The sequence below is a fragment of the Helianthus annuus genome, chromosome 2, assembly GCF_002127325.2.
Source record: "Helianthus annuus cultivar XRQ/B chromosome 2, HanXRQr2.0-SUNRISE, whole genome shotgun sequence".
Classification (NCBI taxonomy): domain Eukaryota; kingdom Viridiplantae; phylum Streptophyta; class Magnoliopsida; order Asterales; family Asteraceae; genus Helianthus; species Helianthus annuus.
In genome coordinates, this window is record NC_035434.2 from 32719801 (window position 1) to 32740843 (window position 21043).

A 21043-nucleotide genomic window follows, 5' to 3' on the forward strand; every position below is an offset into this window, starting at 1 on the left:
TGTTGGGTGCCAGTTCTTCGGAACTCGGCTCGTTACCTGGCAGTGCAAGAAGCAAACTGCAGTTGCGCTCTCCACGTGTGAGGCTGAGTACGTCTCAGCCTCTAGCTGTTGCTCGCAGATCCTCTGGATCCAACAGCAGATGCGCGACTTCGGTCTGCAATTCTTGGATACGCTGATATTTGTGGACAATGAAGCGGCCATAAATGTTACTAAAAATCCGGTTCATCATTCGAAAACAAAACACATTGAAATCTGTCACCATTTTATTCGAGATTGTCACGAAAAGAAATTAATACGGATTGAACATGTGGGCACCGATGATCAGAAAGCTGATTTTTACACAAAACCGTTTGATAAAAAGAGATTTTATTATCTTTTAAGGTTGAATGGGATGAAAAATCTGCAATCTGGGAGGGTTATCGAGTGTGAAGCCGAATTGGGCGGCGATCTGACTTGAACCGTATCGGGTTGTCAACTTTCGTTTGTACAGTTGTTTTTTTTCTGCTTTTCGTTAAAAACAAAAACACAAAAAATATGTTTTAGTTTTAGGGGGAGATATTCGCAGAAAAATACAAAAACCTGATAAAACCATAAAAAATAAAAAAACATTAAAAATGCAAAAAGAGCTGTGTAGTATAGGGGAAATGATAGTACATCAGCTAGACGGGCACAGTACGCTAAAGATATGTAATGTATAAATGCAATTAAGCAGTCTCACTAAAGATGTGCCGGTAGGTTCTTACAGAATTAGTAGATCAGTTTGGGATATAAACTAAATTTAACTTGCGTTTTCGTGGGAAACACCTCCAGGATATATAGGTAACCCCTGAAATCCTGTTTGAAAGGTCCCGTATTCTGAGATACTAGGTCTTTATGCTCGGTGATATCTGGGGTATTATCCCGGGACTTCTGCTGTATGGAAATACTGACCTAGTCCCCGGATAATACTTTTCGCAAAAAGCTTTGAAACATAAGCTTCACCCTCAGCATGCTGATGAAACAATAAAATTGATAGTCGCTGCTGTTGAAACATAAAAGATCCTCTAAAGGGGACCCACCGAAAAGTCGAGCCGTCATATCTCTGCTGAACGGAAGTTCTGACCTGAGCTCTCACGGTTTCGCACCTAACCCCGTACAGATATCAGCCGTGGTATATTCACCTGTAAGACTGAATACTGGGATCCGGATACGGGAGTATATACTGAGGTGGGAACACGCGTTAACGTTTAAGTCTCTAAAACACTAATCACGTATCCCGAACAGGTTGAAATTTTTTTGAGAATTTAAAATGGATCAATATACCGACAATCAACGCGAATTGCTTAATGCTTAAAATGAAATAAGCTTAACGGTGCTAGTGTTCTGTCGGCAGCTGATATGATCCCCTAACACGCTCACAAAAATATTGTGTGTATATATTTCAGTTTGTACAGCTTAAAACTCAAAAAGATTTTTTTTCCATTTTATTTTCGACAACTGATACCGGGGATTGGAAGATCAAAGCCCGTGTGCAGATCATGTCATTGTCTGATGAGGGTTGGGTAAGCTGTGGTTGCAAACAAAGATCTGGTATGATGTTTGAAAGATAAAATGTGCAAATGTTTAAAACGTTGAAAAGTTCATTAATTTGAACTGTTTTTGAAACAAAACGACAGAGTACTTCATAAAACTGATCATCCAGTGCCATTAACTTGGACTTGGTAGGTCGAACAGTTGTCCAGGGTCATTAACTTGGACTTGGTCAACTGGGTGTCAGCGTGTGAAATCGAAAAAGTTGAAAAAATAAATAAAAAATGAATTTCTTGAAAAATTAAAGTTGGATCGCTTTTATGACAACATTGGTCCGTTTTTCTGTCAAAGTAACAAAGATGGTCCGCTCGTATGGTTCGTGTCGAATAAGCGGACCAGACCCCCATATAAATAGAACAGGGGTCCGCTTTTCTTGACATAACCCGGTTCGCTTATCCGTCATTTTCTCTGAGCGATTACGAGCGATCTTACCTGTTCATCAAGATTTCTCATTGTTTGAGCCCTGTTTTCATCAGATCTTGATAGATTCTTAATCTTTACATCATGGGCAAGGTAAGTCCCTAATCAATTTCATCTATTTCATTGTTATTTGTATCAGTCGGCATGTTTTATGAATAAATCATGTATTCGAACCTTTAAATGTCATATTTGTCTAATTTGGTAGCATGATTGTTGTCGTCTGATGATATTGAGAGTTGTATTACATGTTAATTGCTGTAATTTGAGTGTTTGATGTGTGTTGTCAGTAATGAGGGGTTTCAGTTTTAGATCTAGGGTGATTTAGGCAAGTTTGACAAAAACAAAAGACACCTCTAGTCTCGGAATGTTGTGTAGATTGTGATTTTGGAATTAATTTTAGGGTTTAAGCAGTATTTACAAGTTTTGTATTAGGACCGCTTTTACAGACAATCCATCTTAGGTCCGCTCATAGATCCATCTTAGGTCCGCCTTTAGGAACACTTTCAGGTCCGCTCATATGTACCATAGCAAGTTCGCTTTTAAGGCAATAATTTTAGGGTATCGCTTATTGGTACAAGGGACGGTTCGCTTTTTGTGTATTTTATAATGTTGGTCCGCTTTTTAGTCATCTTATTGGTCCGCTTATAGGGTTGCATTGTTTATGGTTCGCTTTTAAGTGTAATATCATATCTGGTTCGCTTTTATGGTAGTACAGTGTATGGTTCGCTTTTACTGTATATTGTTGGTTCGCTTTTTGGTCAGTGTTCAAAATGTCAAAAATTTTTCTAAGTCTTTGATTGTCTTGTTGTCATGCAGGCATCACCAAACGTGTTGTTCGATCCAATACACAACAGCTGCATTGATTTAGATGTGGAGAAGTGTCCGTTATTGTCAGAATTTAGCAGTATTTTGGACTACATGAATCGTATTCCAGTAAAGAAAGCAATGACTGACCAGAGGCCGTTGTACAGATCACATATTAGTCGATTTTGGATGAATGCAACGTATGATGAGGCAAGCAAGGTGATTTTGTCAGTGGTGGAAGTAGATGGAAAGACGGAGACTATTCTGGTGACTGAAGCATTAATTCGAGAAGTTATGAACTTTCCTGATGAGGCCAACTACCCCACAAGATTTCCGGAACGTTTGGTGAAGGGCTGTATGCTGAGATTGGGATACAGAGGTGCTTTGAACACCGGGAACTACTTGAAGTCGAAGTTTCAAAAATCTTTCAAGTTCTTAATTCATTGTATTCTGATTACATTGAGCCACACAAAGGGCAGTTTCGACCAGATGAGGGATTACCAAATGAACATGTTGACAGCGTTGGTGTTGAATAAGAAATACAACTTTTCGCACATAGTTTTTCATTATATGGCGGAGAATATCACGTCGGATGTTAGAACCTGGAGGTATCCGCGTTTTGTACAAATGTTGATTGATCGTGCATACCCTGGGATTAATAGAGACATTCAGGGTGATCTTCTTGTTCAAGCTCACATGTCTAATAACACTTTGAAGAATCTGGTCAAATATCATCCTAATCATCCAGAGCCTGATTTAGTGATTGAAAACTTTGGATTACTTAGAGATGCGAACTATGTGGATCCCGATCCTGAAAATCACCAAAATTGGAGAAATCAAGAGGAAATGAAAGAGGCGTTGTATGCTGTAGAGTTGAAAATACTTCAGAATTTCAAAGCAACCAAGAACGAGTGGTATGTAAAGGAGTTAGGACGCAGACGTAGATTTGCAACTCCTGTAGCTGAAGGTGAAGGTTCTTCTTCAAAACTGAAGAAGAAACAAAAGAAGAAAAAGCAAACAATGTTAATTGATGAATCTGATGAAGATATTTCTGAGATGAATGTTGAAAATGAACAAGAGATGACTGGTGCTGAAAATATTGTAATTGAGACAGATTTGTTTACGACAGAAGCATATTTTGTTGATAATGTTGTGGAAACGGTTACTTCTGATATCCAAAAGGAAAAAGAGAAGGTGTTAGATGATGTAGAAGGTGATGACGTTGATAAAGACACTACTAGTTCTTCTAGTTCGTCTGAATATGAAGTGATTGATGCAAAAGAACGTGAAAGACGAATGAGAGAAGAGGTAGAACAGGAGAAGTTGATTAGAAAGAGGAAGAGGGAAGAGAAAGAAGATGCACCTTATGTACCTTCTCCGGAGCATGTTTCAGCGTCACAATCTACTCCGAGAGGTAAAAAGAAAGCTGCTGGTCGAAAGAGAACTACACCAAAGATTAAAGTGTCGAAGCGCCCTCAGAAGATCATGCAAACACATCCTACACCTCCACGTCAACCAACACCTCCACAATCTCCAATACATCAATCTCCTCCCAGACAACCAACACCACAACAATCACCAAGACAATCTACTCCTCCATCACACTCAACACCACCCAGACAACCTACACCGCAACGACAACCATCTCCTATTTCTCAATCAACACCACCTCCACAACAACCATATTATACTTCACAAGATCTCTTTGGCACACCTCCACTCACCCAAGTACAACCTGGTTCTTCGAGTAAAGGTCTTCCGATACCGCAAGATAATCTACTAGACGTTGATTTCGACTTTGCAAACAATTCGCAAGTGTTGAAATTGGAAAAGAGAATTGAGGATGTGATAGCAGAGAATAAAAAGTTGGCGGCTGAAAGCAAAAAGATTGCTGATAAAGAAAAGACTCTTGCTGGTAGGGTGCAGAAGTTGGAAGGTGAAAACAAAGTGCTGACACAGAAGGTTGAAGCTGATCAGACGGAAATCGACATTCTGAAAGTTCGAGTGTCTGAATTAGAAGAAGACAAGAATCGTCAAGAGAGTGAAAATGAATACTATAAGTTGAAAAATAAAGAACTTACGTCTGCTAAAGCGCTACATGAACATAAGTTCTACATGCTGAATAGAGATGTGGAAAGCATGTTAGGGACGTCAGTGGAACAGAAATATGAAGAGTTATAGGTAGAAGACCTTCGTGCAGAACGTCAAGCAGAATTAGAAAGGCAGATGAAAGATAAGGGTAAAGGGGTTGAAGGAAGTTCAGCTATGCCTGAAATATCTATTGTACCTTCGATGGTGATAGAAAATCCTGAGCCTATATCTGCAGTTCCTGGCTTATTCAAAGAAGAAACTCCAATGCAAGAATTAATTGGTGGCGAAGATGAAGAGGATGATGAAGATGATGATGAGGATGAGTTTGTATATTCTGCGAGCAGTCACAGTTCTAAAGGTGATGATGATAATGACGCTGCAGGAGGTTCAGGTGTTAGAGTGACTGAAGCCTCAAATGAAAAAGTCGTTGAAGATCTGTTGAACGACACAATCAATGAAGAAAGTGGTGAAGCTGAAGGTAAGGGGGAGTCGAGTAAGACGCAGATTGTTGAGCATCATGAGCCGTTGTTCGTGCGTCTAGAGGTGTATAAGGAAATGCTTAAAGATGTAAACCCTGAAATTCCCTTCGACTTCGAAGAGGACTTAGAATCGTTTGATATCAATAAACAGCAAGATTATAAGTATGATTATGTTGAAGATGCTGATATCTACAATAGAGTTGAGGTTGAAGAATGTTCGGATAATGAAGAGGTTCCTGAAGATACTTCGAAACCTCCAACGTTAATGGAGTTCTTTGCTGCTGAGAATAGAGATGAATTACGTCAAAAAGTGACTGAAGCGGTGAATGATAATGTTTTTGAATGTTTGAGGAAAGAAGCTGAGCAGGAAGGCCAATCTAATGTTGATAAAGAAGGTCAATCGAATGTTGAAGAAATTGATCGTTCTAAATGGTTTAAAGATTCTCATGAAAGAAAATTCAAGAGGCCGCTGAAGTTCTTCCAACGAGATCGAAATGTTTCGCATGGCGATATTATTAGTTGGGGTTTTCTTCCACAAGTTAACGCTTATGCTATTCGAAGAGAATATGGCGTCCAGTATTTTGAACGTTTATATGACATAATGTCATTACCGTGGTGGGACGTTGATGAATTGGCAAAGGTGAGAGTCTTGGATTACAAGGTGAGAAAGAATGATACCGCGATGTGGGGCTACATCAAATATGAACAATTGAAGTCATTTCGAAAGTGGAAGCCACATCATCCAAGGCGTGTTCAGAGAGTTGATCCGGAAACTGGGGTTGTAGAAATTATTCTGAATGTGAAGCCTCCGCGTACAATGAAGACAATTCCGATGCCAGAAATGGAGCAGGAATTCTATAAAGGCTTTATTGATTGGGTTTACAGTTGCAGAACGACCGAAGCAATAATCACGTACAGAGCTGGTGGAGAGTTGAGAGATATTCATGTTTACGACCCGATGTGGTTAGTTAATTGCTCAGCGAAAGACATCGAATGTCTATTCATTAACAAGATTCGCTACTCGCCAGCAGATAAAGAGCAAGCTCTTCAATTCCAACGTGTTGTATCACTGTGCTTTCAGAAAGGTATCAACTCTGAAAATAAGTGGAAATCTTCGTGGTGGTCTTTAGACGAGAAGATGAAGAAGAAAGCGAAGTGTGAGCGTGAACGTGAGAATCAAAAGATGGAAGAAAATAGAGGTAAGTTTATGAAGCAACAAGAAAAGGAAGAAAAAGCGAGGAAGATAAAGAATGAAAAGATCAGAGTTGCGCTGGGAAGAAAGCCAAAACCGAAGGAAGAGAAATTCAAAGCTATCTGAAGACCAACTTTCAAGACAAAGACTGCGGCTTCATCCAAGGGGGAGTTTGTTGATGCACAATGTCTAAAGCCTGCGTCTTTGTAATGCTAGTTTAATGTATAGGGTCCAGATAGGTCATTTTGTATAAGTCCAGGGGGTTAAAATGTAATTTTATGATTGTGATGTTGTCGGTCTGCTTTTGTGGCATGTGTCCACAAAAGCGAACCAGCTTTGTTGTGTGGTCCGCTCTTGTGGACATGTCACATGAGCGGACCGTGTAGCCTATATATACCCCATGTGCAGTCTTCATTTGTAACGTTGTTTGAGATCCCACGTCGAACTGTTGTCCGTACGGCAAGCGTTATAAAGTGAAGAAAAAGTATTTTAAGTGTGAACTCTCTGTTTCTACTCCATTCTGTTACAGTTTTTCTTTGTATCATGCTGAAAATGTGTTTCCGCCACATTTTCAGTAAGCACTAGCTCTGATTGACTCACTCGAGAGGTCAAAACTGATCCTACAAAATCAGGGACATTAAATTGTATCTTATTTACTACAATCAGGTAAAAAGATGAACAAGATGATGAACCCAAACCTTCATGTGATTAAAACAAATTCATTTTCCGGAAAAATCATTTTGATTAAAACAAACTTAAGTGTTTTGAGATCTAAATGAGAAAATGGTTTGTTGATAGGGGGAGTTATGATTGTTTATGCCAAAAGAATGGTGATCTGAGGTGATTCGATGTCAGTTGTCAATTTACTTGTATAGTTTTATTTTACATTTGGTTCAAGAGCTTAGTTTGTTTCCAATTTTTTCTTTAATGTGTTTGCATTTTAGGGGGAGTAGAAATTTTCTGAAAATTCAAAAACATTAGAAAATTTGAAAAATACAAAAACATGATAAAATCAAAAATGAGTTTTGTTGTATAAAAGAGGAAATGATAGTACATCAGTGGACTATCACAACATGCTAAAGATATGTAAAGTTAAAATGTGATAAACAATCTCACTACGGATATGTCAGTAGGTTTTTGCACATTTAGTAGATTGTGACGAGATATAAACCTAAATATTCAAACTTGCTTAGATCGTGGGGAACAACTTCTTGGATATATGGGTAACCCCCGAAATCTTGTTTGAAAGGTCCCTCTTTCTGAGATACTAGGTCTTTATGCTTAGTGATATCTGGGGTTTATCCCGGGACTTCTGCTGTATGGAAATACTGACCTAGTCCCCGTATAATACTTTTTGCAAAAAGCTTCAAATACAGCGCCGCCCTCAGCAAGTTGATGAAACAATATAATTGATAGTCACTGTTGTTGTAACAAAAAGATCCTCTAAAGGGGACACACCAAAAGTCGAAGCCGTCATCTCTTTGGGTATACGGAAGTATCGACCTGAGCTCTCACGGCCCTCGCAATTTAACCCCTTTACAGATATCATCTAGGTATACTCACCTGTAAGACTGAATATTGGGATCTGGATACAGGAGTATATACAAGTAGTGGGACACACGGATAAGTTTAAGTCCTTAAGACATTAATCACGTATCTCGAAACAGTTGAACTTTGTGTGAAAACTTAAGTGGACCAATATACTGACAATCTAGGTGAATTGTTTAGAACTTAAAATGAAATGAAGCTTAACGCTGTTGGTGACTTGTCTCATAAACTGATATGATCCTCTTACACGAACTCACAAAAATATTGTTTGTAAATATTTCTTTACTGCATTTCATTTCTCTTATTTCAAAATCCAAAAAGATTTTTAGTTTGTTTTAGAATAAATTTTGAAAAATACAAAAAGATTTTCGACAACTGATGTTGGATAGCTGGTTTTCAAAATTCCGAGTGCTGAACATGATGACCATCTGGTGAGGGGGAGTCTGTGTTTGAATTCAAAATGTTTTTAATCTATAATCAAGTGGTTCATCAAATTACTTAATGGATAAATCTTTTAGGATAATCTGAGGGAGAGTTTGAGTGATAGTGCATAAATGTGAAATTTATTGTGAGGTAGAGATTGTGAAGGGACTAGTCTGAGCCAAGTTGATCGATCCTGAGAAGCTTATGTTTTAGAAAGCCAGGTTACAATACCTGAGGACTCTGATTGAAGAAAGTCAGGCTAACGATCATGGGCTTGAGAAAGTCAGACAAAGATCCTGAAGCTGATGATGCTTAAGAACTAAAGGAATGCCAGCATAACACAAAGGGGAGTATGAAGATATGCAGAAAAAGATAGAGAGAGTAAAGCCCAGAGACTGATCAAGACTGAAGATGCAAAGACTCGACACGTAAGACTCGTCAACATCTGAGGGGGAGTCTGTTGGTGCATACATCTGTCGACTTCGTCTTGTATCGAGTCTTAGATTAGATAAGATAGATCAGGGCACGTAGATTGAGAAAATAGGAAAGTTTATGTGATTTAGTAGCTGATTTCGCTCCTACAGCTGATTCCGCTCCAAATGTCATGTGGACACTTTCGAGCAGAATTACAATGTTTTAATTTTGCTCCAACTGTGTTGTGTCATTCCGAGCGAAATCAAGAACCCTATAAATAGGTGTTCTGAGCGAAATCAGTAAGAACAGTTCTTGTTTTCCATACCGAAGTGCTGCCGGTGTGAAGACTGATTGTATTTGAGATTTTATCAATCTAATCAGTGGTTAAAGTGAAGATTAAGCTGTTTCTACCTTTGTTTCTTGTTTTCCGCACCTGAAACAAAGTAAAACTCCTCTGAACGACTCATCGGGTCAATCGCACGATCCTACATCCTTCCCTTGGACTTCCATCTGATAATAGCTTGTTCGTAAATCAATCCTCGAATGGTAGCTTGTCCCTCGCAACTGGTCAACAGGTTGTCAATACAATGGTCGAGGCAAACAGCTCTTGACTGTCGCCTTGCTGAGTTCTGGATAATCAGTACACATACAAAAAGGCTTATCTTCACGGATATAACTGGGGCTCCCCAAAGCGAAAAACTAGGTCCGACAAACTCTTGTCCAACAGTTCCTGAAGTTGATTAGACAATTCTGGCAACCCTCGTGGCGCAAGAGGGTATGAGTACAAGTAATCATAATCAAAGCTGCCGCTGGCTTGAGGTCAAACTGAGATTCAGCCTAACAGTTATGGAAGCAAGTCCGAAAGCTCCTCGTGTAGCACGCCGGGAGGAATCACGAACAATTGGTGGATCCTCGATCCTCTTTTCCTTAGCCTTAACATCAGTAACGGTTGCTAACGTTGTGGGTTAATCCCTCTGTAGACACTTCTGGGCCTTCATTGCCGATATGATGCTAACCCTTACACCACTCTGACACTTCAAAGTATAAGTGACGCAAAATTTTCCTTCCTCAAGGTATATTTACACGATATCCAGATAACCAATCTGCACTACTACTGCATCGAGACCATCAAGGATAGCGAAAAGGAAGGTCGATGTCGAACACTTGTCCCACAAGGTCGAGTTTGCACCCCAATGAACATACAAGGCTTCAATTGGCTTGCGATCAGCCCGTTCCATAAAAGGTTTGGTTTCGAGAAGCATCAAGGTTAAACGGAATCGAGACGAAGCGGTTAGCTACCCATGCAAGCTACCATGTTATTATTATGCCTGGCGTCGCCTACGTCAATCCTAAATGCCCTTCCACAAGCACCACTACCAGTGTTGTTACGATCACGTGGATTTCCCAGTACTGTTATCGTTCCCCCTTAGTTGTTGTTGTTGTCTTAATTTAACAACGGCCAATCCATGTCGTAGGCACCTTCATTTCCATCCTGTAGGCCACGACTACAAGTAACTTGATGTTGATGTGACTGCTGCCTCTAATGTCATTGCTTGAAACGGAATCCTACGATCTTTCATCGACAAAGTCCGTCTTGTCACATTTCCGTGCCACGTACTAAGACGCTACTCATTGTGCTAGCAGCTGCACGTTCCACACCGTAGCCGATTGTCATTGCTTATGTCCCGATTATTTCGTAGGAGTTGGCTCCCATGAGCTGCTGACTAGGGTTAAAGATTCCGATTGGCGTCAAATTGCTGGTGTTCGTTGTTGGTAATCGGGGTCGTCCAAATACTAAAGTCGGTAAAGTACTACTCTCATCCTTTTGTCCACTGATGCTACAAGTTGCTTGAGTAATACACGGTTTGTTACGAGAGTGTTGCAGAAGTGATCGCACCTCGGGATCTAAGACGTCGATACATTAAGTTCCAGCAACAGAGAGAAGTGAGGGAGGTATAGACCAATCATTTGACGCTGTGACATCCAACTCAGGGATGTCCGTACAAGCACCTTGCATTCTACACAGTTCGCTAGACGTTCGGATGGGTGTTCAGGTAACACTCGATGGCATTGAGATGCGAAAGGGTTCAGAGAGGAGTGAAAAGATCATGTTCGAGTAGGAGACAATCACTGCTATGACTCCTATAGACTGTTGTGTTTCACATCGATCAAATAACGGAACGGAACCCATTTTCCACTTGTTAAGCCTCACTGGGACTCGCATGCACCCCACATTATTATTATGTGTGCACCCACAATAATATTGCGATTTGCATGCTCATCTCAGTTCCTTCTAACTCATGTCAAATGGTTCCTCAAACTCGAATGCCAAACAAAGGTTATCAAAATGTTAAGATCACAGGAACCTAAGGGCTATGACATGCTACCAATGCATCATAATGTAAGCAAACAATTCGTGTAATCATGCTATAGTGACGAGGGTGTGTTTGTACGCTACAACATAAAAAGATGTGCACTACTCATGTAATGTATACCACAAATGAAAAGATGAACCTTGCAATCTGGAGCTGAGTGTCATGGTCGTATTCTCGTTTTCGGAACTATTCGGTTATAGTCTGGTTTTATAAAAACGTTTTAAAACCAAGTTCACTATAACCAGTGGCTCTGATACCAATCTGTTACACACCCAAGCTACCACCTAGGGAATGTCCCTGTTAGGCGTGCGACATACCAATAACGAGTCACTAATTACATTGAACGTGTACAAGTTTCAAAATAAAATCCTTAATTATTAATAAAATACCATCAACAAGTTTAAGTGAAAACCAAAGTATTCAGCGGAAGCAAATTAAACAGTTTCAAAACCAAAGTATTGTATCAAGAAATCATTAACATAAATCCATCCAGTCGACCCATAACCGCTCCAGCTACTCCAGACAGCAAGTTCCAATGCAAAACATCTAACAACCTACAAGCATGCAAACAAGTGTGTCAGACGACGCTGGTGAGTTCAAAGTTTTGTTAACGAGTTGAGTTACCAGTTACATGTATAAAACAGCTTAACAATTTGATCTAATGTTGTTATTAACTCGATTACTGAAATGGCTACAAGATGTGTTTGCCCAACCCCAATGTCTCTATCAAAACATTGGTCATGTTTAAGGAAATTAGTTCACGCCCGTCCTCCCTGGTACGATGTGAGGGTGCCAAACCTAATAGCGCTATCAACGAATAACCTTGTTGCCTCCCCGACAACTGTTGGTAGATGTAAGGGGTCTTATATGATAGAAACTGAGTAATAATAACAAACATCCCAATAAACTAGCATTCCTCCCCGGAATGTTACCCGTTATCCCTCCCCGGGATGCATGCTTGGAAAAAGAGCAGTGAACTCACCTGAGATTGCTTGGTATGATATATTTTGTTCCAAATTAGTCAACCAATCCCTACCATGTTTATCAAAGTCAATCAGTTTTGTATGCACATAAATCACGTATCATTCGTACACATTACTCAAGTAGCGTGCAAGTAAACATTCATCGTTATGCAAGTCATTCAAGACACCGTATAGTACACCAACCCATAATGTCATTTAACATGTATTCGAGTCATAACATGTCTCATCACAAGTTCATGTCTCACAAGACGCTGAGCAATTAATTCGTTGTTCAAAAGAGTGTGATAAATCATGGTTCGTGCGGTCTCTAAGTTGTCCCGGCCCATATTTACATACGGCCCAACATAAGGTGCGACCCAAAAGTGTGTGTGTGTGTGTGTGTGTGTATGTGTCAGTTCGTTTCAGCGTATGGCCCACTAGCATATCCCAGCCCATTAATGCTAGAGGCGGGATCCCGTCTGTGCGAATAGTTGGGTTTGTGGCCCAGCATCATTGATGCGGCCCAAAGACATATGCTGCCCAGTAAGAAACGACCCATCCCAAGTGTACATTATGTCAACTTGTTCGGCCCGATGCGCATGCAAACCTTAGGGAATTTTTGTGCAACAAATCCCAAACCCATTACATCCCTGTTTCCCGTAATCACAATTATACCACCTTGATTCATGGCCCATCAATCCACGTGATTGCTCAGTTACTTCCCCACAATTTCCACAACCGACAACTATCATTAATACTTACTTTAACTTAAATCAAGATCAATCCACATGATTTCTTTTTAGGAACCAAAGTAACAGTGTAGGTTATTATCATTACAAATCAAATAGGGTCAATTATTACTAGTTCTTGAATCACACTAGATCGAATCATTCATCATGACTTCGTATCACCCTAATCATTACCTACTGATTCATTATCCCTTGTCATATTTATCGACACATTTATGAAAGAACCTTAAACCTCATACAATCACCATATACATTTGTAACCACAGTTGACGATCACAACAAACACATATCCAAGATAATTATCAATTTTAATTACATGCCAAATAGTACAAGAGTTGACATAATATCGCCTGTCATATCAATTTACTCACAATTTCGAACCCTATTATTTATATCTTCAAAACTATGTTCATCAATCATAAATAACAGCATAGATCTACACATATATATTCTACTCCATTACAGCATACCTAATCAATATCATAAACCCTAAACATATTTAACATGCAAGAACATATCATAATCTTTCTCACGTTTAAGATCAAACATACAATACACATAATCACAAGCATCAAATAAACATACTAACCCACAAGATTTGATCGACAAGCTAATGTATTCGGGGGGGGGGGGGTCTGCTACGGCCGCACGTATGGAATCTTGAGAGATATAGAGTTTTGTTTAGAGTTTTATGATAATAAGGATGTGATACGTATACATAAAGGGTATTAGTTTGGGGGCGGTTGCTCATTTAGCCGATCATGGGCTCAAGCCCAAGTGACAAATATATGGTGAACAAATACATATATTGAATTTGATTAAGTGGGCTGCCATGGTAAACAATTACATAGATATCAAATAGAATTAAGTGGGCTGCCGAACCCACTTATTTTTACATCACTTGTTTGGGCTTTTTTTTTTTTTTTTTGAACTGGGCCAGAGTATAACAACTCTAAGGTGAGCCGGTTCTAGCACGGTTTACGTAAAACAAGTTTAACACGATTATGAATATGGACGACGAATAATGAAGATCAAAATTACAAAACTAACCTTAGGAGTTCGAGTTATCACATAAATACCTAAAAGTAGAGATGGCAAAAATACCCGAGCCCGACGGGTATACCCGAGACCCGAGACAAATGGGACGGGTATACCCGATACCCAACGAGTATGGGCCGGGTATGGGATTAGTTTTAAAAATTTTCGTGGGTATGGGTCGGGTATGGGATTAAGTGATACCCGACCTGATTACCCGAAATCATATACCCGATTTTTTTAGTTTTTATTTTCCATTAACCTTTGTCTATTAGTGATTTATTTTAGTGTGTTCATAATGTGAAAAAATAATTTTTTTTAATATATGCATTTGATAATAGTATTATATTTATATACACGTAAGTGTATAAATTTTATAAAATTATTATTAATTTATGATAAAACTTATATCTATGTAATGTACATTTTTAATTTATAATAGTTGTATAAATAAAATAATATAATAATTATAATATTAAAAAAAGAGTTAAATGCCATTTTAGTCCCTGTGGTTTGGGCCATTTTGCCTGTTTAGTCCAAAGGTTTCATTTTTAACCTGTGGGTCCAAAAAGGTTTCACAGTTGTCATTTTAGTCCACTGGGTTAACTTCATCCATTTTTTCTGTTAACGAGAAGGCTAATTCGGTCATTTTATATGGCTGAATTGCCCTTTTAGTTAACAGAATTACATACAAAATGACCGAATTGGCCTTCTCGTTAACAGAAAAAATGGATAAAGTTAACCAAGTGGACTAAAATGACAACTGTGAAACCTTTTTGGACCCACAGGTTAAAAATGAAACCTTTGGACTAAACTGGCAAAATGACCCAAACCACATGGACTAAAATGGCATTTAACTCAGTAAAAAAATGTGTTTAGAAATCCCAATGTATATCATTTAAGAAACTAATGGGTACACCCAATACCCGTGGGTATACCCGACACCCGACGGGTAATTACCCGACAAATACCCGATGGATATTGGGTTTGGTATGAGACGCGATTTTATAACCAGGTATGGGATTACCAATACCTGACCCGAACCCGACCCATTACCATCCCTACCTAAACGACCCAAAAGAAACTATTTTCCATCCGCTAGAATTCTGTAGGTTATTTATTACAGGTATATACATAAAAGACCCAAAAGAAACTATTATCCATGTATTTTTGAATAAAGGCCCAAATTAATTATCACGAGTACAAAATAAAGGTCCAATCTGATGAATATTTGAAGCAAATAAAATATACCTGTGCGTGTGCCGTAACTCCATAGAAATCAAAAAAACCATACGTTCATCAAGAACGACGTTTCAGTTTCATCATCGGATTCTGATCATCAATTCATCATTCATTCGAACGACGTTAAAGAATCTTCAGGTATGAAATCGATTAATAGAATGTTAAGTTATGATTTTTAGATTAGAATTAGAATTGGATGAAACTTTGATGTTTAGACATAGAATGAGATGATACTTGGATGACTTAAACTTCTATTTTTTTTTTTTTTTTTTGGTCTAGAAAGATGTCTTTCATTCCTAAATACAAATACCTACGCGATAGTCAAAAACGTAAAAAGAAAAGCTAGAGGAAGTGTCTATGCTTGTGATTAAGATCTCTGTTTGAATATATTATATATAAAAGTGTGTGTGCTTGTGATTAAGATATTTTCAATAAGCGTTTTGAGATTCGTTATTTTGAAACGATTAAAGTAAAGTAAGTAGTTTTTAGTTAGATTATCTACTTCATAAATCATAATTAGCTGTCTAAGTAATCAGTCTAGGACACCCTCTTTTTGATTTTTTAGCAATATTAATTAATTAGGTTGATTAATGATGATTTTTCTTTTTCTAGATGGGAGATTTAAATCTATATTCTCATGATACGAATAATGGTCATGCATAATCTTCTCATGATTTAAATCTATATTCTCATTGACTAGAATTTATTTCTCTCTTAGAAAATGTCAGCAAGAGCTAAAGTTCCAGCCATTGGTATTGATCTTGGAACTACTTACTCGTGTGTGGGTGTTTGGCTACACAACCGAGTTTAGATCATACCAAATGAGGCAGGTGACCGAACCACCCCCTCATACGTTGCTTTCAATGAAACTAAACGATTGGTCGGGGAGGCTGCCAAGAACCAGGCTACTTCTAATCCCACCAACACCATCTTTGGTTAGTTACTTTTCATTCTTTTCACTAGTTAATTAGCTTTTATTTGTTTGTTAGTCATTTAGTGTTGAAAGTTTCAACCATGTTAAATGAAACAGGTGTCAAACGGTTGATCGGAAGAAAAGCAAGTGATCAGATGGTTCAGGAAGACATGAAAAAAAGCCTTTTTAAAGTTGTGGCTGGCAGCCATGACAAGCCAAAAATCATAGTCAAATACAAGAATGAAGATATAGAGTTTGCTCCTGAAGAAATATCTTCCATGATTTTAACCAAGATGAAAGACATTGCAGAGACATTTCTAGGATCGAAAGTTGAAAAAGTTGTTATCACTGTTCCTGCTTATTTCAATGATTCTCAACGGAAATCCACAAAAGATGATGCAGTGATTGCTGGACTCGAAGTTCTGCACATGATTAATGAACCTACCGCTGCTGCAATAGCTTATACACTAGACAAAAGAGCCGATGTAGATGGCAAGATGAATGTGTTGGTTTTTGACTTGGGTTGTGGTACTTTTGATGTCTCCATTCTCACCATCGATAAAGGGGGGCTTATTGAGGTTAAAGCTACGGGTGGTGATACACATTTGGGAGGTGAGGACTTTGATAACAGAATGGTGGGTTATTTTGTCCGTGAATTTCAAAGAAAACATAAAAAGGATATTAGTAAGAACCTAAAAGCTTTGGGTAGGTTGAGGGATAGTTGTGAGAGGGCTAAGAGATTTATTTCAACAGATTCTGAGGTTTCAATTGATATTCCTTGCTTGTCTGACGCAATTGATTTTTCTGCAAAGTTTACTAGGGCTAAGTTTGAAGAGGTGAATATGGACTTGTTCACGAAGTGCATGGATATTGTGAAAACTTATCTGAGAGATGTGAATATGAGTACAGATAGCATTGATGAAGTGGTTCTTGTTGGTGGATCGACTCGGATATGCAAGATACAAGAATTGTTGAAGGAGTTGTTTAATGGAAAAGTACTTTACCAACGAACCAGTCCCGATGAAGCCGTTGCATGTGGGGCTGGGATGCTAGCTGCGAAGTTAAGTGGCATGGGTAATGAAGCTGGGCAAGCTGTGGAGGTGATTGATGTCACTCCTTTGTCGCTTGGTGTGAGTACTTTTAATGATGCTATGGTTGTTTTAATTCCAAAAGGTTCACCTATACCAACCAAGAAGGAACACACATTCTGTATAGGTTATGACAATCAAACTCGTATGGCTCTTTCTGTGTATCAAGGTGAGAGATCAAAGTCTATAGAAAACTTTTTCTTGTCAGAGTTTTGGCTGTCCGGCCTTCCCCGTGCTGCGGGGCGTGTAGTTAAGGTAGTTGTATGCTTTGAGATAGATGCCAATGGGATTCTTCACGCCTCAGCAAGAGAAATAACTACCAGGAGAAAAAACGTGAGAAAGATGACTAACACTGGATCTCTGTCAAAATCAGAGATCAAGAAGATGATTAAAGATGTTGAACGATATAAGTTGGAGGATGAAACACGCATGAAGAAGGTAATAGCCCGTAATGCTTTAGCAGACTTTGTTTATAAAACAAGAGCCAAGATCAAGGATGACAATTTTCGAGTGAAGCGTAGTAGGGAGATTAGACTTAGTGTAAAGGACTTGGAAGAAATAGACCATCAGATTGAGGAGGCAATAGAATGGCTTGATGAACACCCCAATGCTGAAATTGTTGACTTGGAGAACAAGGAAGAGGAGCTTAACAAAATATGCAAACGTACCAAGTTGAAACGCGTATGGAAAGACTAAGGTAATAAATATATAGTCTCTAAAAGTAGTGGCCCATCAATTATAACATATATGTGGATGCGTATGAAAATTTTGATCTATGGACTTTATGGGATATCATGCGTAGGTGCCGGTTTTTTTTTTTTTTTTTTTTTTTTTTTTTTTGCTATAAAGTTGCATTTACTTTGACTTTTGTTGGTGGTTGACAATGTTTGAAAAATCGGTTTTTATATCGTTACATTTCACTATTCTTTGAAATTAACATTAGCATTCTTATTTTCATAATTTCATCCACGTGTATTATCTATATTAATATTAGGTTAGTTACCCGTCTAACATGTTTTGTAAATCAATGCTCAGAATAAGAGGGTCAATTCAGATTGTGTGTTATCTCAACCAGGTCAAAATAAAAAAGGAGTTAATTATGTTGAAAGTAGTCCAAGAGTTATTTCTAATGTATGCAACCACCAAAATCGTTTTATTCATAGATTTATTTAATTGTTATTACGGTTTTTATAAACTCTTTAACACAACTTTTTTCTAAAAAAATTAGGAAATGGACCGGAATTGTTTGTGTGCCAATCCAACCAGGGTGGTTTGTACACATGCTAATACATGACCCCGCTACTCAACCCGCCATCTTGCCACCTTTAGAAGCGAAACAACAGTTTGATAACTTCAATGTTGATAATTTCTTGTGTGTACTTTAGTTTCTTTTCTAACTCGGGTCCAGCTATAAAACCAAGAAAGCTGAGCCGGGCCAACCTTTTTTGGGCCTAAAGCAAATCACTAAATTGATATCTTTTGGCAAAAAAAAATTAATAACTAAAATCATAAAAAAATAAAACTAACTGTAATTTTGAGACCTTTGAACACATCTTCCTATACTAATAAACGAAAATCTTTTTGACACGTGTCACTTTCTGGTGCTTTCTTACCTTATTTTTCCTATTTATCTCTCATATTAAATAATATTAATAACTTCAACAAAATATTAGATAAGAATATTTAGATAAGTATAAACGTTTATTTTTATTACGATCATATTAAATAATAATAATAATAATAATAATAATAATAATAATAATAATAATCTTATACTAATAAATGAAATTTTTTTTGTACACGTGTCACTCTCTGGTGAATCCTCCCTTTTAATAATAGTATTACATATTAATTTTATATACAAAATATAATGTAATATTAATTAATATAGTTAGAGATAAACATCTAAATTCAAATTTAATTAATAATTATCTATAACAAATATAAATGTATCAAATAATATAATAAGTATAATATTATTTAATATAGTTAGAGATCAAAGGTATAATTTCAAATTTAATTAATAGTAAATTACTTTTTAAGTTCCTATGTTTTAGTGGTTTTAACCACTTGAATCCAAAATAAAAAAGTTTAACACCTTAAGTCTCTAATCGCTCATTCATACCCTCTGTAAAAAAATCAAAAAACCTTTTGTAAGGTTGAGTTCTCTAAGTTCTCACAACTCGTAAAAGTTTTCATTTTACCCTAACCATATATATTTGTTAAGATAAAATATATTATTTGGATATAAACAATAATTACTAATAAAGTATCAAATAACATGTACAAGTGACGAAAATACAACTGTTCTTTTGTTTTACTAATTTATCTAAATAAGTCATTTCATTAATAAGGATTATATACAAGTTCATAATTTTATTTTTCGTCATTCAACCCGTGTAATACACGGGGTTGTAAGCTAGTGTTTTAATTAAACAAAATGGGTTAATCTAGAAATACTATGAGTCAGATTTCAGCAAAGTTGCATAAAAGCATGTGCTAAAAATGATGGTGTAAATCTAAATCAAACAAAACAGCAAAATAGATTAACCAGATCATAACAAATAAACAAACAAACAAACCAAATATGTTCACATGTTATAAGGCATCAAATAAGTGAAAATACTATGTTGTTCATTATTGAAAAGAATGAACTACAATCTGTCACAAAAAAAAAGTCCCAATAATCTACTCCACTATATAAAAAAATATGATATGGGTGAAAAAGTAATATTCCCATATCGTCTATTTCACTAACATTTACATATAAATTACAAAACTGTAAATAAAAGGAGCTGCAAGTCTACAACAGTAGCTACAAGCGATAACTGTCACAATTACAAAAAACAATAAGATTGTACCCTTAATTGACCCGATTCAATATATATAATGAAACAACAGCTGATGTTCTTACCTAGACTTTAGCTGAGTACCATCTTTTTTGTTCAAGAACATCGATTAATTAAAAGAAAGACCTTGGTCGCGCCATAGCTGAGTACCATTAGTCGCGGATCGCTCAGTGGCTCATCCAGATTCCAGAATACCATCGGTCGTGCCATAACTGATGTGCTCTCACTTAGTTTTTTCTTCCGCTCTAACTTAGTTTTTACTTCCGCCTCTGGCCTCTCAGATTCATTGATCACTGATAGACTTTGGGCTCAAAATACATCAATTTTTTGATAAAATGGGGCCCTATTGGATTGGGGCCTAAAGCCCTAGCTTTAGAATAACCAGGTTTGGGCCGGCCCTGCAAGAACGTCAATGGACTTAAGAGCAAGCTTCGTAGACTCTAACTTGAATCTGTTATCTTCATAGCTGCCCCGCAATGTACCTACCACAATCCAAAACATAATATCCAACTTTCAAGAACTGAAGTTTCACCACGTTAAGTTAATCTATTTGTGTTCATGAACATTAATTTATGATCATTTGTGTTCGTCAACTTTCGATTTTGTTCGTTGATAATTTTTTTGTTAACACAATGGTGTATTGAGTATTTTATTTATTGAAAGTTAATAAATGCAAGTTTTTAGAGAAAAATAAAGAGTAAACTGCTAAATTCGTCCCTGAGGTTTGACTCAAATTGCTAGATCAGTCCAAAATCAAGTTTTGTTGCTAAAACAGTCCCTGAGCCTAGTTTCTGTTGCTATTTCAGTCCAATAAATTAACACCGTTAGAACCTCTGTTAATGAATGGGTAAAACTGCTAAATTCGTCCCTCAGGTTTGATTCAAGTTGCT

At 37.5% G+C, this 21043-nt stretch overlaps 1 protein-coding gene across 1 annotated transcript; it reads left to right on the forward strand.

Moving 5' to 3' along the window:
• Positions 1-15265: 15265 nt before the first annotated feature.
• LOC110883063 (heat shock cognate 70 kDa protein-like) lies at positions 15266-18076 on the forward strand. Its single transcript, XM_035986303.1, has 3 exons — positions 15266-15441; positions 16022-16238; positions 16334-18076. Exon 3 carries the CDS (start codon positions 16372-16374, stop codon positions 17998-18000), a length of 1629 nt encoding a protein of 542 aa, XP_035842196.1. The 5' UTR covers positions 15266-15441; positions 16022-16238; positions 16334-16371; the 3' UTR covers positions 18001-18076.
• Positions 18077-21043: the final 2967 nt, after the last annotated feature.